This window comes from Eurytemora carolleeae, unplaced genomic scaffold (assembly GCF_000591075.1).
Source record: "Eurytemora carolleeae unplaced genomic scaffold, Eaff_2.0 scaffold694, whole genome shotgun sequence".
In the NCBI taxonomy this organism is placed as follows: domain Eukaryota; kingdom Metazoa; phylum Arthropoda; class Copepoda; order Calanoida; family Temoridae; genus Eurytemora; species Eurytemora carolleeae.
Genome location: NW_019396582.1, coordinates 114,404 through 132,296, shown reverse-complemented (window position 1 = coordinate 132,296; position 17,893 = coordinate 114,404). Strand labels below are relative to the sequence as shown.

General features: G+C 31.3%; 1 protein-coding gene across 2 annotated transcripts in view; it reads right to left on the bottom strand.

The window, feature by feature from the left end:
- Positions 1-1,188: 1,188 nt before the first annotated feature.
- LOC111705878 (small conductance calcium-activated potassium channel protein) overlaps positions 1,189-17,893 on the bottom strand; it is a 43,333-nt gene continuing 26,628 nt past the window's right edge. For both annotated transcript variants that reach the window (XM_023478576.1, XM_023478577.1), the window contains exons 10-19: positions 13,837-13,902; positions 12,955-13,077; positions 11,774-11,909; positions 10,489-10,599; positions 10,124-10,183; positions 7,025-7,092; positions 5,233-5,302; positions 4,303-4,439; positions 2,166-2,264; positions 1,189-1,891 (exon numbers count right to left, since the gene is read on the bottom strand). In XM_023478576.1, coding sequence (XP_023334344.1) covers positions 1,504-1,891; positions 2,166-2,264; positions 4,303-4,439; positions 5,233-5,302; positions 7,025-7,092; positions 10,124-10,183; positions 10,489-10,599; positions 11,774-11,909; positions 12,955-13,077; positions 13,837-13,902 — 1,258 coding nt within the window. In that variant the 3' untranslated portion in view covers positions 1,189-1,503. The remainder of the gene's footprint in view (positions 1,892-2,165; positions 2,265-4,302; positions 4,440-5,232; positions 5,303-7,024; positions 7,093-10,123; positions 10,184-10,488; positions 10,600-11,773; positions 11,910-12,954; positions 13,078-13,836; positions 13,903-17,893) is intronic.

Genomic DNA, 17,893 nt, shown 5'->3' with positions numbered 1-17,893 from the left:
AATTCAAATTTAAGATGAACTTTCCAAAATTTCATATATAGATGTAATCCCTAAATAAATGTGATGAATAAAAGACGAAAGATGATGGGCGGGGGGAGGGGTGATATGCTGATATTTATTAATGTTTAGTAAAATTAAAAATGTATGCATTATCCATTTTTGAGAGATTTCACAGATTTAAGGAGGGGATATAAGACTGTAAGGGATGGGGGGGGGGGCGTTAACCATTTCCCCTTTTTTATATCAGTTATATAGTTAGATTTTAATCTTGTCAAGTATTATCAGAAGGAACGCGTCAATTCTTAGATTTGAACAGAATTAAGATTTAATTTACTATTCATGTACATTATGTACAATGTACACTATACAGATCCACTAAAGGAAAAGCAAAAAGCTTTAAAGAGTTGAATTTTATAAATGTCAATAGAAATATTGAAGCGGATAATAGCACATAAGTTATAATAGGAATAACAACAAAACATGAGTAACATTAGTAACAGTTGACATGATACTGATAGCAGGGCTGGCAACATTGTGTTTTTATGTACATGGTACACGCTAGCATAATTATATACCTATAATATATCTTTTGGGGAAAAACTTAAGGCAATTATCAGCTAGAAAATTGTTTCTACATTCCTGCGAAACTGCTCTATTATCTGTGGGTTAAATATATGTATACTGTGAGCCGGGGGACGAAGCAATTTCAGAATAATGAAGACGACTTTGAATATCAAAGCTAAAACACAAACATATTCACTCCTAGATAAGGATTTAAAATTTTCAAGAGTGATTTGCGTCTGTTTAAAGGGAAGCAAAGACAATTTTATTAACCAAGGGTTTCATAGGCCAAATTGGTCGTCAAATAATTCTTAGACTGAAAAAGAGAGGTTTAACGATCCTCATAAAATCCAAATATGTTTGCGAAAAGTTTGACAATGCGGGGCATTTATTTACTGACGAAAGAAAAATCACGTGATTTAACAAACCCTGTTCGACAAAAAAAAATCTCGTTTTTTTAAAGTCGAAATAAATTCTGAAAGTTTTCGTTTACCCTTATCAGTATCAACTTTTTCTTTAGCACTTTATGCAAATTCAGGGGGGGATAAATATTTTCGCATATGTTTATATACAATTCAACCATAAATCTTTCATTTATGATTAAACTTCGCAATTAAAAAAATATTCTCGAGATAACTTGTTTTATGAATGATTTACTGGCTAGATATAGAATATAAAAATATGTGTAAATGTTGATGTGAACATGAATAACAGCTTCGTTATAAACATACAGTTTGAAGAGAAATATAGCACACACTTGTAATATTTGGACGCATCAACAACAACTATAAAATAGAAATTAATCAGTCTTTTTACACTCATTTTAAAGATATAAAATCACTAAAGTTTCGGTAAAAAGACTTCTCACACTTCCGTGCACTTGTAATGTGTCTTTTTAGGAAGTGTACTTGGAGTTGTAACTTGGACGGGTTCGAGTAAATTTCAGCTTAAACTATTCTTCTGATGGAAGGAAGGAGTGGAACCTAGGGGCGGGTAGTGAGGGGTTCGTCCCAGCTCCGTATAGGGCGGAGCTATACGTTCCTCGTCATCATGATAGGAATCACTTTTATGAGAGTCTGAGTAGTTTAGATTTGTTCTATGCTGCTCCGTGTAGGGTGGAGGAGTACGGGACTGAGAGAGAAGAACGGAGGGAACACCCAACCCACCCTTCTGCTGACAATCAACTGAGTTCTGAGACAGCACCTTTTTACTCTGAAGATGGTTCCCCGGAGAGGGGAAAGTGTTTATGTTGTTGGGTGTGTTTAGTTGGTATTGGGCTTGCTGCTGCTGCTGGGCTGAATGATGCCCCCAGGGATTTTGAGGACAAGATCTGGAGATCAAGCTTTTCAAATAAAAATAAAATAAAAATGTTCACAAAACTTTACATTTTTCATTCTATATCCAAATAACCTTTATCTTTAATTGAAACTTAACTTCCCCCATTTAAGTTTTGATCTTAAAAGTTTTTAGGACTCAAGGAGAAAAATATCTATCAGAAAAAATGTAGAAAAGTTGCCGGTATAACACACAATAAAAAAGAGGAAGCATTTAATGCTTCTCTTGAAAATTTTCAAATTTAAGATTGAGTTTGAAAATATTGATTCCTGCTGGATGAAATATGCCCTAGGACTGGTACATTCTCCGGCTCCTGATCAAACTTCTCTTTACACATACTCTGTCTAACCTGGTGGTGATAGAGCACTCTAAACAATAAAATATATTATCCATACCGTCTTCATCTCAGTAGATACTTCTGCAAACAAGTATAAAAGTATAATTATGAAAAAAAGATAGATATTTTCACTAATACATCATTAATTAGTAAATTAGATAAATAGAAAATAAAAAGTATTATATCATATTATGTATCATGTATTAATATTTTGTTATATATGAATAATTATACTGTATTTGAAATTTAAACCTGCAGATTCAATTTCCAAAAACTTAAACTTTGATTTGGCATCTTATTTCATCCTTTTGGTCAAAAATGTAAATAAGATTTTATTATTTGTAACTGATTAATTAAAAACATGTGACCTCTGAACATTTTTAGCAGTTTAAACACATACCAATTACATAATCCTCTGCAACATTTTTGGATAAACAAAGAACAAAGAAGGCAATCATTCAAATATTTTCTGGTTACCACTGTATTGTACATAGACTAAACCAAATATTTTCTGGTTACCACTGTATTGTACATAGACTAAACCAAATATTTTCTGGTTACCACTGTATTGTACATAGACTAAACCAAATATTTTCTGGTTACCACTGTATTGTACATATACTAAACCAAATATTTTCTGGTTACCACTGTATTGTACATAGACTAAACCAAATAAATAATCAAGTACAAAAGGTTTCAAGAGAGAAATGGACCAATTATACACGACGTCACAAATGTCAAACATAACAAGGAAAAGCGAAATTTTCATTTTTTCCAAGATTAAATGAAAAAGTATAAAAACAGAAAAAAGAACACATAAACTTGCACTTATTTTACTGTTAAGATGTGCTTTAGTCTAAAATTATAACTGTTATTAATAGTTTTTATCGTACACAAAAACTGAGTTGTTACTAATGACGTAAGAATAAAGATGTACTGAGAGTGTAAAAAGTATACGTTGCCATCTATCAAGAATTTATTTGGCCTTAAAAAGTGCATGTTTTATATAATGTATCTGAGTATAATTAATTAAAATTTATTGCTCTTATATTTAACATAATAATAATCACTGTGATTTTTCCAGGTTCAATTGTTGCATAAAACGGGAGTCGACTTTACACTGAGTAGCAACTGACCAGACTGGACAGGACGACTGAATGCATATACAATACGAACCGATCATTCATCTTATAGAGTGGTGTTCAATGGGTCGGAATTTTTATGATTTTGTTTACTGTCAATTTAAGGAAAGTTCATTAAAAATTAAATTTTCATCAGAAGTTCAAATAACTTGGCAATAAAACAAAATAAATTGAAAAATAAATCTATTAAAATGTATTGTTATACACACTTAATTCACCGCAATCAGACTATTATTCTATTAAGCAAAGCGATACCGTAATATAAATATATTAAGCTGATTCATTCTTGATAAAATATATTTGCATATTCGAATACAACAACTAAAATATAATTTTACCAGGGAAAAATTGATTAAAGAAACCGATTCATCCCTTAAACGAAAATCTATTATCCTCTGATCTTTACAACATTAAGCCGTTGACTTTTAATATTTTAAACTATAAAATTTTGCAAGATAAAATTAAAGGTTGCGAAGATATATTTGAATAATCTCAAAAATATGAAAAATTAAACGACATGAAGCGTTGTGGATATGTTTGGAGCTCGATTTATTCAATGTTTATTCGATATCCCGTCGTAACCTACAGATATAACTGAAATACAGAGATCACGCATTGATCTTCACACTAAAAGTGCCCAATATGGATATCAATATCAAGAATTCTGGGCTATGAGTATCCAGCACAAAAGTTGCCAACTCTAGTGTTATTGTGCATAGCTATGGTATGCCTTGATGTAATTCTTGTATGCCTGTATATAGTGTATATCTGGTAAGTGTATCTGGTAGAAGGTCAAGTGTATGCCTGTATATAGTGTATATCTGGTAAGTGTATCTGGTAGAAGGTCAAGTGTATGCCTGTATATAGTGTATATCTGGTAAGTGTATCTGGTAGAAGATCAAGTGTATGCCTGTATATAGTGTATACCTGGTAAGTGTATCTGGTAGGAGATCAAGTGTAACTTGAATATTAGCAATCTTATCCTCCAGTGTAGCTAAACGTTCATCCATAATATCCTGCCGAGAACTCACATCACTCACTATCTCGTAGACTGAGTTCTGGGTCTAAAATATAAAAAAGTTGGAGTGTTTTGGATTTTTAATATGTGACCAGAGCTGAACACTTGGATATCGAGATTAATTCTTGATCTCCTCTTTTCTTAATATCGAGACTAACCTAATCTTTTACTTGTATCCTGAAAAGTGTAGAAAATTCAACCAATCAGAGTCGCATATATATGAAGCCGATAAATTTAAAATTTCTAGCGCCATTTAAGATTAAAACACAGAAACGGGAGGGACTTTCTAATTTAAAAAAAAGGGTTTTTATTTCTCTCTACTATATCCAAATAAGAACGGGTAAAAAAGAAAAACAAAAGTGAGTCCAATGGATTTTCAGATTAAGTAATCGGGATTAAGGATATCTCATTCTAAAGTTTTCAGCTCAGATTGATTTGATTTTCTCATACTTGGACATAAAAATTAAAACTAGAGCAGCTTCGAGGTTCTAGAGTCCTACCAATAATCTCGCATACATTTAACTATCTCCTACTGCTTAGTTCACATTGCTAAGTCATGTCAAATACAAGAATAAGTTCAATATTGATTAAATAAACTGAACATTTACTAGATACACATTGTTCAAAAACCATTGCATACATATAGAGTTGGATTATCGGAATGTAAACAAAAATATTGTCAAAATATATAATAAAATAATTTAATTATTTCTAGGATAAGAGTGGTTTCAAATTAATGATATTCAGATGGTTCTCTTAAAATCTTATTATTTCCTGTCAATGTAATAATTTCGTAAAGTATCCCTTTAAAAAGAAGCCTAGAGTAAAATATTTATAACCTTTGCCATATCCGTGATTGTGTTTGCATTGTCCATCAGCTTTCTTTGGTCCATCTTCACTTTCCGGAGCCTGGAGTATTTGTTTATAATATGAAGAAACGTACAATATAGTTATAGATTTATATCTATATGATAAAACAAGACATTCGTATATATATAATATATGTTGCCTATAGCCGGCCAAATACCTGGACCGATTTGGCTGAAATTTATGTGGACACGAATGGGAGTAACGACTATATGGAATTCGAAAAAAAATCAATTTTTTTTTACATTAAATTTCATGGGCAACGCCGGGCCCTTCAGCTAGTATTATATATATAAATATATATTTCAGGTATTTTACTATCATGATATATAAATGAATATGTCATTAAAACTATATTTTATCATCTTGTTAGACAAATGGCGTCTTAAGATTGGAAATAAGTTTTCTCAGTTTTTAAACTTTTGAATTTTCATCTCTCATGGTATGTATTAGACTCAGAAGAAAAAGGTTTTTAAAATTAGAAAATCTTGGATCAATGTCTAGCAAATATCGGAATCAGATTTGATTAGCTCTTAGATTTAGGAAATAAACACAAGACTTTAATTTCCTTAGTTTTAACACGCAATCAAGAGAAAAAGAGGAAGAATAGAAATCTGAAACCTTCAGGGTTGGCTCACTAAGGAGATCTCAGATTCCATATTCTCTAGATCCAACGGGAAATTATCTTCTCTAGTTCAGAGAACGAAATTAAAACTTGTGACTTCAGCCGGTTCAATCTTAGACTTTAAATACCTCTTCATTTCTTTCAGAGGTAAATATTCATCATTGTTGCAATAGAGGGACAATTTTTTATAATTTAAGGCGTTAAAGGGACAAAGCTGGTAACTTTAGAATGTGATACCTTTAATCCCGACTGCTTAATCCGAATATTCTATGTAAACACTTTATATTTCTTGCTTAATCCACTCTTTTTTTGGATATAGTTCAGAAAAATCAAAAAACGGGTTTTCAAAATTCTGTATGTCAATCTTAAATGGCGCGCAAAATTTAAAATTTCTCGACTTCTGATACGCGACTCTGATTAGTTGAATTTTATACACTTTTCAGGATACAAGTACAAGATTAGGTTAGTCTCGAGGCTAAGAAAAAAGAGAAGATCAAGCGTTGATCTCGATATCTACCATTCTAAAGTTCCCAGTTGAGAAGGCTTAATTTCAAGTTCATCTCATTTGTAGAGTGGCCTTTTCGAATTTTTATAAGGTATAAGGAAAACATCTTTATATGCCATCTTTATATGAAGGGTCACTTGAAATTACTCTTACAGTCCGTTTATAACCCCTCAGCTTACAAGTTTACTCAGTGGATATGATTATGCAGAAGTTTAGTCGCAGAAGCTAAGCGCGAGTTTCGTCCTAAGGGAAGTAAGGAATAAAGGATAAATGGTTCATCGGTTCAGGGGAGGGAATAAGTTCAAATTTTATTTCAAATGAATATATAATTCCCTGCGAAAGAATTAATTTTAAAAGGAAAGTTTACAGATTATTGATTTAAAAAATGCACATTTTTACATTCTAAAACGTCTAAAAGCTATCATTGAAAAGCAAATATTGTAAAAAAATGTAAATTTTTTTACATTTTTATTTCTTAACATGGAGTGGTCGCTTGAAGAAATATGAAATACTGCAAAATGTAGCCAACTGCAAACAATTGCTGAACTAGATTTAAATTGTCAGCATTTTAAAATCTATAATCTATACAATTTGTGCATGAGGCCCTTTACTTTAAGACTGCAGGTTAACTTACGCGTATATGGCGAGTAGGAACTTTCTCTGATGTGTTCTGACCCTACTGGAGACAACACGTTTCACTAGCTAACCATGCAGGTCAGATTTATAACCGGGGACAGAAAGGAATATCATGTTAGTTTCATGGAAGAATACCAAATATTATTCCAAATTATGTAATGTATGGTTAAATTATTTCGAATTGTTACTTAAAAGTTATCGTAAACATACTCCTCACTGTGAACTCAGGTTCATTTTAAGTACCGGACAGACTTCTAGGCAGCCAAAGCAAGTTGTATACAGTATTTACGCAGACTATAAAAGGCAAAACAGAAAAGTGACCAAATTAATCATCCCCTTAGAGTAAGATAAAAAATAAAGTTCTAAAGTTTAACTCTTAATCCCAGACAATACTCCTAGATCCTAGATAAGATTTCAAAATTAAAGAAAATATTCAATCCTAGATCCTAATTAGATTCCTAGATCCTAGATAATATTACTAGATCCTAGATAATATTCCTAAATCCCAGGTAATATTCATAGCTCCTAAATTATATATTTTGAGATCCAAGATAATATTCATATATCCTAGATAATATTCCTAGATCCTGGGTAATATTCGTAGATATTTTTTCCTAGTTCCTAAATGGTTTTCATGGATATTATTCCTAATGTTATATATAAGTATTTCTAGATCCTAGTTAATATTTATAGATAATGTGCATAGTTCCTAGATAGTTATACCTGGATAGCATACCATAAAATATCATTTCTAGATCCTAAAAAAAATATTTAAAAATCCTAGATCGTTAATAATAATCTCATATATCATTCCTAGATTCAAGATATTATTCCTAGATCCAAGATATTATTCCTAGATTCAAGATATTATTCCTAGATTCCAAGATATTTTCCCTAGATTCAAGATATTATTCCTAGATCCAAGATATTATCCCTAGATCCAAGATATTATTCCTAGATCCAATATATTATTCCTAGATCCAATATATTATTCCTAGATCCAAGATATTAACCCTAGATTCAAGATATTATTCCTAGATCCAAGAAATTATTCCTAGATCCAATATAGTATTCCTAGATCCAAGATATTAACCCAAGATTCAAGATATTATCCCTAGATCCAAGATAATATTCCTAGATACAAGATATTATTTCTAGATCCAAGATATTATTCCTAGATCCAAGATAGTATTCCTAGATCCAAGATATTATTCCTAGATCCAAGATATTATTCCTAGATACTATTCCTAAATATTATGATAATATCCTGAATATGTTCTTAGATCACATTCTAGACGAAATCCTAAATAATCTTCTTGACATTACTGAAGAAGATATATCAAATATGTATTATTCTAGATAATATTCTAAATAACAATCTATATATTCTCTAGATGAAATTGAAGATGAAAATATAGGTGATGATATACATAAATATTCTATTCAATATTCTAGATGAAATGTTCTTTGATCGTATTTCTGCAAACTAGAAAGTATCTAGAATATATTTCCAGTGTATACATTTATCTGTACAACGCTAGAAAGTGTCAGGTTTATGTTTATGTTATTTCTTCAGATTTATTTGTTTAGTTTGCGTAGAATTCTTGAAACAACTTACAACATGATAAATAGAAAAAATTAATATTTAAACCTGAAACTGAGAAAAAATGCCGAGTTACGAATGCAAGATCCAAAATTGTATCGATTGAGGAATACAAAAAATTTTAGAATTTAAAATCGATACATGAAAGACAGAGAATGATAATTTAGACAGTTCAAGGTTGGACAACTTGAGAATGTTATTTCCTCTCTGTAGAAGTTTCATCAATAGAAAAGATTCAACAAAGTAAATGTTTTAATCAAAAAGTTTTCATATCACGGCTTTTATCACAGATACAAAATCGTAAAGGATGATAAATAACACATGTACATACAGGGTTAAACACAAAAAATGAGACTGTAAAGATGACTTGAAACTCTTAAAATATGACAATCCTAAGTATAGATTAAGTCTTAGCTACCTTGAATGTGGTCTTTTAATGGTTTAGTTAATGATTTGACAAAGAAAGCTTAGAAATTTACAGTTGCATGGAATCTTGTATATAAGGAAACAGACAGTATAAAATTCGTGCAGCTTCGTTTCTGAAGTCTTATTCTTTGTGGATAACCCTGTACAAAATAGTGTACATTATGCATACAGGGTGTCCTTACATCAAATTAGAATGCGTCAATGGGTCTAAATTACGATTTGGGGGACAAAACAGAAGAATGAATCATTTTGAAAAATTGAATAAGGCTAATAGAAATTTTTTTTGCAGAAAATTTATATTTATTGTATCCTTTTTTTAAAGGATATTTTCTGTAAACAATAGAACTGTACACTCGCCTCATACTCTAATTTTCTAACCCTTGTATCTTTGCATCCTGAGGTCGATCTTTTGAGTGAGTTAGCGCACAACGCTAAAACGCTCAAACTCGGTTTCCCATGTAGTAGCAACTTTAAAATGTGATTGATCCCACAATTTCAGTTATCTCTGTTGGGATAAAAAAATTGCTTAATTCTTTAAATGACATAAGATAAGGATAGCTGCTTGCTTTAGGCCTGGATTAAAAACATTACAGTTTTGAGTAAACCTTTAATATTTCAAACTTTTAGCTATTTGATCCACAACAAAATGTTACAGCTTGAAATATCAATTATCAAAGATCTACAAGCTCAGGTTGGAAACATATCAGGATTAGAAAATCAGAGTAAGAATGAATTGAAAAATCGGTCTCTTTCTCTGCACAAAATGTTAACGGATTTAGGGTATTCAACAAATATGTTTAATAAATAAAAACACAAAAATTAGTTTAAACTTAATCTAAAAATATGAACGTGAACCATCCCTGAAATCATTTAAACATTTGTTAGAATCTCTCAAGAAGGGGCTGATTTATTTCTTGAGATGTCCCGTTTTGCCTTAAATAGTTTTTATGTGTACTGTATAGCTTGCTCTAGCTTTTTAAAGGTAGGTACGAACTTGAAATGAACAAGGGTTTAGGGTGCAGTAGGATTGCGAGTATAATATAAGAAAAACCGGTTTTAAATATGTTCCTTGGTATGTTTATAGATCAACCAGGTCTCACGCAGTACGTTAGCAGCAGCATTTTTCAACTAAAAAAAAATTCCAATATTTTAGATAATTTCAACAATTTCTCTATATTCTTTATTTGATAAACGCAAAAATTGTGCAGTTATGTTTGTTTGTTTGTTTGTTTTTCTGNCCCCCCCGACAAAAAGAAAACTTCCCAACGGCCAGACGGAAATTTCACGCCAATTTTCAGTCACAAATCTTATAACTTTGACAGTAAGTTGCAGTAAAACAATAAACTTCAGATTTTCCAATAAAAATACAATAGTATACGATTGGATTTCTTATCCCTCGAAATTGTATTTAACAAGTTTTATTTAAAATTTACTCGTTTTGTGAGTTGTGTATCCATCATGAAGTTATGAACATGTTTCTCTGCTCTGGTCAGCTCAAGCTTTCGGGATACAACAGCTACCAGTAGAGCAGTACACCCAGCACCCTAATAATAATAAAAATTCACAAATAGTACTATGCAAATACTTAAAAATTAAATCAACTATGACCGGTACAAAGTTATCGCTAATCCTTGATGGAATCTTGAAGATAATCCAATTTTAAAATTGGACATGAAATTATGGTTTTTGTCTAACATATGTAATTTATCCTCTTAAAGGCCTTTGTGATACTTAAGTATAGACTGTTAGACTGTGCACAATATGTATAAATATAAAAATGAACTGATGGATATGTACGGCGACATATTTTTCTCTTAAAGCTGTAGCTTAGACGGTTCTTGTCGGTTTAACTTTATACACTTAAATTCTTTAAAATAAAAGTGTAAAATGTGAAAATCGAATTCAGTCGCGTGCCAAAACCAAGCGCTATTCATAAAAAATCACCTTCAGTATACACTGTACACTGTAAGAGTAAGGAGAATATTAGAATATGTTATTTTGCACATTTTCTATTTGCATATGAAAGGTTTTAAAGTTTCTAATATAGAATAAGGTTTAGCTCAAATCTTTTGTTAAACTTCAACTTTTTAGATAAAAAGAGATAAACCAGAAAGTTTAAAAATATATTTTCCACGCAGGCAACCAGCATTAAGTAATTTTGGGGGGAAAAAATATCCAAACTTGTTGTGTGAAGCTCCATCACACGAATGTTTTTCTGAAGAGAATCAGAAATTCAAAAGCTTTCTTTACAAAATTATGGAAAATCCACCGATGAGAACAGAAAAAGGAATTGAGTCTTTGCCACAAACTCTGCTTTTTAAAACACTATCTTTGGATTTCAATGTCGTAGACCTTAGATATTTCAAACTATGAATTCTGTTAGATCAAATAATGTAAGTTTGAAATATCAAAGATTTGCGACATTGGGTTCCCAAGATATAGGGATTTTAAATTCAGAGTTTATGGCAAAGACTCAATTCCTTTGCGAAATCGGAATTTGGTGTTGATTAAAAACTAAATTGTTTGTGAAAAATATTACAATTTGTTAATAATAAATTAATCAAGAAATTATGAAAGTCCTACCTTCCTTTCTTTATACACTAAAAGGCATTATACCTGCCCCGGTATAGAAAATATAGATATGGAGTTTGTATTTGAATAAATATTTTTGTATCTTTATAAGTTCTTTATCCTTCAGCGTCTTCCTTTAACCCTTACCATCATTCCCGTTGTAACAGCTATACCCCGTCCACAGTAGGTATTAGGAACTATATCTCCGTATCCAACACTTAGGAACGTGATGGCGATTAACCACATCGTGTTCAGCAGGTTCGCATGCTCCTCATCATGATACCTGTACAGGTATATATATATATATATATATATATATAAAGTAGTAATCTCTGTTTGTTTGTTTGTAAGTCCGAACATAACTCATGATTCATAAACCCCTTGAATGATTTACCTCAAATTTTGATTGGGGAACTTTTTTAGAGAAACCACAAATGAGAATAATCAGTTTTCAAAATTATAAACATTGACATCATAATTCATACTTGATCAGACAAAGCTTTTATAAGGGCACCGTTGTGACGATAGAAAAGATAAGATGGAAATCATTAAAGCCTTTTCAAGTTTTTATTTCCTATTATATAGTGTTAGAGTAGCCCTGTTATTTTAAATCGAAAAGGTTTTATATAATATCTCAGTCTCAGGATATACACAGTAAATCACTGTGTCTGGGGATTTTAAAAAAGTGGTTCATATCTGGAAGGATAAATACGACCCTTTGCAGATAAAGAGGGGTAAGTGAATAGAACTAATTACTTGATGTTATAGACACTGCCTTTATTTAATTTAATTGAAATCACGCAAACAATTAAATGTTCAAATAAACTCCTCTTTAAAGATTTGAAATTAAAATTTTTCAATTTTTATCACTTATTTTATATACAGGATCAGATAAAGTCATTTTTGGGTTAAGTTCTGCAAACATTGTTAAATACATTTTTCCAACATGCTCTAAGCTTCTTAAAGAAAGTTAAGATAAAAAATAAATAAGTTGAAAAAAATTGGATTAATTAAATCAGTATTTTTCTTATTCATCATATCTTTATTAAATTTAATTATTTTCTTGCATGAATATAATTTTTCCCTCTCATCGTAACCATGTTTTAAAAAGTCAGAAAAGAAGAAGAAAAATAGAGTTAGATCTAAATAAGAGGATTCTTAGAAAAACATGAAATTTTACGGAAACATGAGTGGATATAGGAGTTTTTCTGGGGGTAAGCGAACTCAGAATTTTCTCTCCATTTTCCAGCCAAGACTCAGTCCTGGTATCCGTCCTTGTACGGGAATTATAACGTGAACTTAAAATCCCAAATAGCAAATTAAATTACCTTTCACACTGGCGGAGTGTCCAGCTGGCAATGATCCAGAGTGTGACCATGAAGACGAGGAGAACTGTGCCCGGGCAAATGGTCATCAGAGTCTTCAGAACAAACCTTGTGTTGAAATTGATCCTGGAAAAAAACAAAATATTTCTCGTCTTAATTAATCTCGATTAATTGATGTGCATGTCAATGGAGTCAACTTGATTAATCGAAGTGGAGGGGGTGGTGGGGAGAAGGGTTTAAAAAAATGGATAATATTTTAGAAAGAAGTATTAAAAGGAATAGGGAAAGAAGTAGTGGGGTTCATATAAAATATTTATGCAGTTTATGTGACATAAAATGTCAACTTTAACCAGAGAATGGAAAAATGGCATCTTACATTCATGCTTGGAATACAAGGCTTCAATTAATAACCCCCTGCCATACACTACATCATTTAGATGGGGGGGGGGGGGGGAAATACGGAATCAATATATTTTTTTAATTATTCAAACCATTAAACTCCGATAAATAGTACATGTATTAAATTTTACAAAACATCAAGTAGTTCTTATGGAAAAGAATTTGTTCCAGAAATGTTGAATATCTTGGAATTCTGGTGAAAGTAATGTTAAATTCTTGATATTTAGATTTACACTAAAGAAGTACTAAGTAATACTTAGTACTTAAGATAGATAGATATACTAGCGAACTATTCTAATTTTTGCAAGGTTAGCTGGAGATTTAAAATTTTAACAAAATCTTAATGAAATATGGATATATATTTTCTAAATATTGAACATTTCCTCTGAAAAATAAAGCTTGAAAAAGAGTATTTTCGAGAGAAGTCCCGCGAGAAAGAGCAATATAAATCGATTCAGATTTATTTTCAGACTGAAAAATATTTTCCTGTTTAGGGCTCCGATACTTCTAGAACTAGCATCAGTGAACAGCTTACTGTGGAGCAACATCACCCTAGAAAATATATTTACAGTTAAACTAGAAAACTCTGGAATAGAAAGACGACTTTTAGACACAAGTTTTGATTTAAAATAGTTCGATGAATATGAGAAACAGCAACTTTACAGTACAATCAGACCCATTTCACTTAATAAATGACTTGTTCAACAATTTGGTCCATAAAAAACAAATACATTATTTTTCAACTTTTTTAACAATTTTTTTAAAATTTTTTTAAAAAGACGATTACAAAATTGTACAACATTATTTTAATATCATTACATCAGTCTAATTTTTCCCCCTTTGGGATACATTTAAATATTGCTTAAATGACGTATTTCTATTCCTGGACAGTTTTCTGGTTCTAACTGTATCCATATTGTAAGAAATCAAAGCTTGTGTTTTTTTATGTAATCAAATAGCTGAAAAAATAGATGGAAAACATTAAATGGCAAAGTTGTACACCGCCAACAAATATTCCACAACTGAAGAGGTTAAAAACTGCAGTCATGTCATCATCAAATAAAATAACTAACAGAGATTTTGCAACTGTTGACAATTTAAGCTCTATTAAAAAACAATTTTAAGATTACATTCAGGAAAAGTTTTTTTTAAATCTCCGCCAGTATTTTAATGACGAAAAATAAAGCAGACAATATTTTGACAATCCCAAGTTTTATTAAATACCAAGTTTTATAAAATCCCAAGTTTTATTAAATCCCAAGTTTTAGTAAATCCCAAGTTTTAGTAAAAAGAAACGTGATGATTGTCATCTTCCCTTTTACTTTTAGTTATAAATAGTTTCCCACTAACATTTTTCAGATATATAACTGTTACAAATTAGACCATTCATTTACCATTTTGTAGAAGCAGCAATAGGTAAGAATGACTGTACACTACATATCAAGTATTACTATTTTATAAAGAAATTAAAATCCAAGGAAAATATTTTACTAATTCTGATAATACATGGACATTGGACAGTACATTTTGAAGAACTCATATTATTAAAGAGGTAATTCACCTAGATATGAAAATACAATGTAACAGTAAGAACAAATTTTAAAGATTGGGAAACTGTAGACAAACGCAATTTGAAGGAATTTTATGCTACTCTTTATTTACAGAGTGGCATGTCCATTGTCCAACGGTACCCATACAACGGTACCCATACAAGCTTTGTCTTATCAATAATTAATTTGATATCTCCCACATTATTGATCAAAGGATCAAATGGTGTCGTTTTGAATCAGGCATGGACCTCTTTAAATATAGGGTCACTTTACATCACATTTACAGTCCTTGTTCAATATAGGTTTATTTATTGAATTATTTATCTACTGCCAACCGATAAATATAACTATTGTTATTCAATAGTCGATATTTTATACTTTTATTCAATGACGTTAGTGGAAGATAAATATTCTTTTCGGTTGTTTCCAGATTATTTTTTGGCTATAACAAATCGCTCTAATTCCAAGAAGACCTGACTAGCTGAATTCTAACAGACGACTTTACAGACTTCACTCAATGTTTTTTAAATAAAAGATATGTATTTCTGTATTTACAAGAGAAGCCTGTAAACTAAGTTTTTTAATCTATTTTTCACATCATTTAATGATTAGTGGGAAGTAGCTGAACTTAGTTAAACTAAGCTTAGGTAGTTCAACTACTTCTCGCCAAGGTAGGTCACGCCATAAGAAAATTTGTTTACCCAGAATACACCAAATTCCGTAATTTACAATGAATTCATTTTCGGTGGCTGTATATTGGTTGTCTGCAAATAAACGCAACCGAAACTGGACTTGAAACGAAACATAAAATTGAACCCAGTATTTTATGATAAGGAATAAACGGACAAACAAATAGACAATAAATGGAAATAAAGTTAATAGATCTTCTCTAAACAGAATAGAGCTCCACCACCCATTAACTGCTCTCTTTGCCCGGCCTGTTCCCCCAACCACCACTGCAGATTTTGTTTTGACAGTGGCCTAATTAGATTGTTTGTAAACAGACTGGCAAACCAGTTTTTAGCCACCGAAACCGAGTTCCAGAATAAATGTGTGTACAGTAAATAAATTCTCCTATGGCCTACCGTTGTGTCTCGCTATATATTCAATCTATTCCTTAGTCTCATCCTTTGTAAAGAACTCTTTTATAAGAAATATGTTTTTGGTAAAATATAACATTTTTTCTGTAATTAGTTGAATGAACTTATTATCAAATGTTTATACAGTTAGATAAGTACTTATTTTTGATGGAAAACTTTTAATAAAAGTTATTATTATCCTTCAACAGGAAAAAAGTTTTGTTATAAAAAGTGGGGGGGTCGGGAAACTTAGTAGAAGTGTAGACAATAAGATGGTTAGCGTGTCAGGCAATTAGAAGGAGCAATGGCATGAAAGCTACATAAATAAGGGGGAAATGGAAATATAGATATAAAATCAGGGGCGTAAGAGAGCATTTGTGTAAGGGGGGCAACAGTTAGCCCCTCCCCCCCTCTTAAAAACACCTTTTTTGAAAAAATATTGATAACTTTTTAACTATGTGCACTATTCGATCACATACACACTTCCATAGTCAAGTGTTAATAAATTATTTATTTAATTTTCTTAAATGGACTCATCAGACACTTCCTTTTATACTGTGGTGTAAGCTTCAATGGGTGAAAAATAGAGATGGAAACGTTTCTTTAAGAAAATCTATATTTTCATAGAAACGATTCATATTGTATGATTATAAATAATGATATCAAAGATATATATATTTACACTGAAAGCAGTATTGATTAAAGCTTTTTCAATGAAACTTTTTTAGTTAACGGCAAAAGTGAGATTTTAAAGGATAGTTATATGGGTGCCGCCCCCCTACCCCCCCTCAGGGGGGTGGGCACGCGTAGAGGGGGTCCGGCCTCGTACGCCCCTGTTTAAAATCATTATGGAAATACAAATTTGAAGAAAAAAAAGAAGGAGTAAAAGAAAAATAATACAGACATGTAACAACAGGAGAACATCGATAATTATCGATTGATTTTTGGTTGCCAAAATGTTGTTTTGTGTTCCTATAAATCATGATTTTAGCAACTATGTTTATAGCAATCAAGTTTCAAGANCTTGGCCTGAAACGTTGCTAGTTCGAAACCTGGAAACGACACGACTAAACCGATTTAAAGAAAAGTTCAAGTATCCTCTAAATCGAGTGTCTTGGAAAGTTTGAGAGAGAACATTTATTCAAAGAAAAATTTTCACGGATTTTTTAAAACTCAAAAGAAAACCTTGTTTTCACATTAACTGAAAAATAAGCAAAAAAAATAGAATGCATTGTTTTATTTAAAACGCATGAAAAAAGATACTCTATGCGGTTTCAGGGGGGCACCCCCACCCCCGAGTGAATTTAGGGGGGGGTGTACCACCCCTGGATTTTTTCAAAGTCATTATTCCGAAGGCTTTTGACCTGGAACAGAACATCAATGACCACCGACAGGTTGGTCAAGCTGGAAAGAATGGCGATGCACCCAAAGTGACTTGCCTCAATTTCGGACAATAGTGTTTTAAATGCCTTTATTTCAAGCGGTCCAAGAAAATTAAATTATCGTAGATCGGAAGAAGGGAGGATATTTTTATTTTCAATTTTTTTTATTTTGAACAAAAATTCCTTTTTTATTTTTATGGTATACTTTTATTTTCAACTTTAAAGATAAACTTGCAGTCCTTGCAGTCTCCTGCACGATTTCAGAAGCATTATTTAGATACTAAAAGATCAATAAAAATAGCAGGAAATAAAAAATAATTCTCCCGTCATTAGAATAATATGATATGATATGTATAATGTTTATGTATAAGTTCAATCAATAATATTTTTTCATATCGTTATTCGAAAAATAAATGGATTTTTACAACATTTGCCTAACATATACTGTAACTGTAATTTTAGTGTTAGGTGGGTAAATAGAGGGGAATGGGGGGAATTTTTTTTATAAGATTACAGGGGGTAAAATATTTTT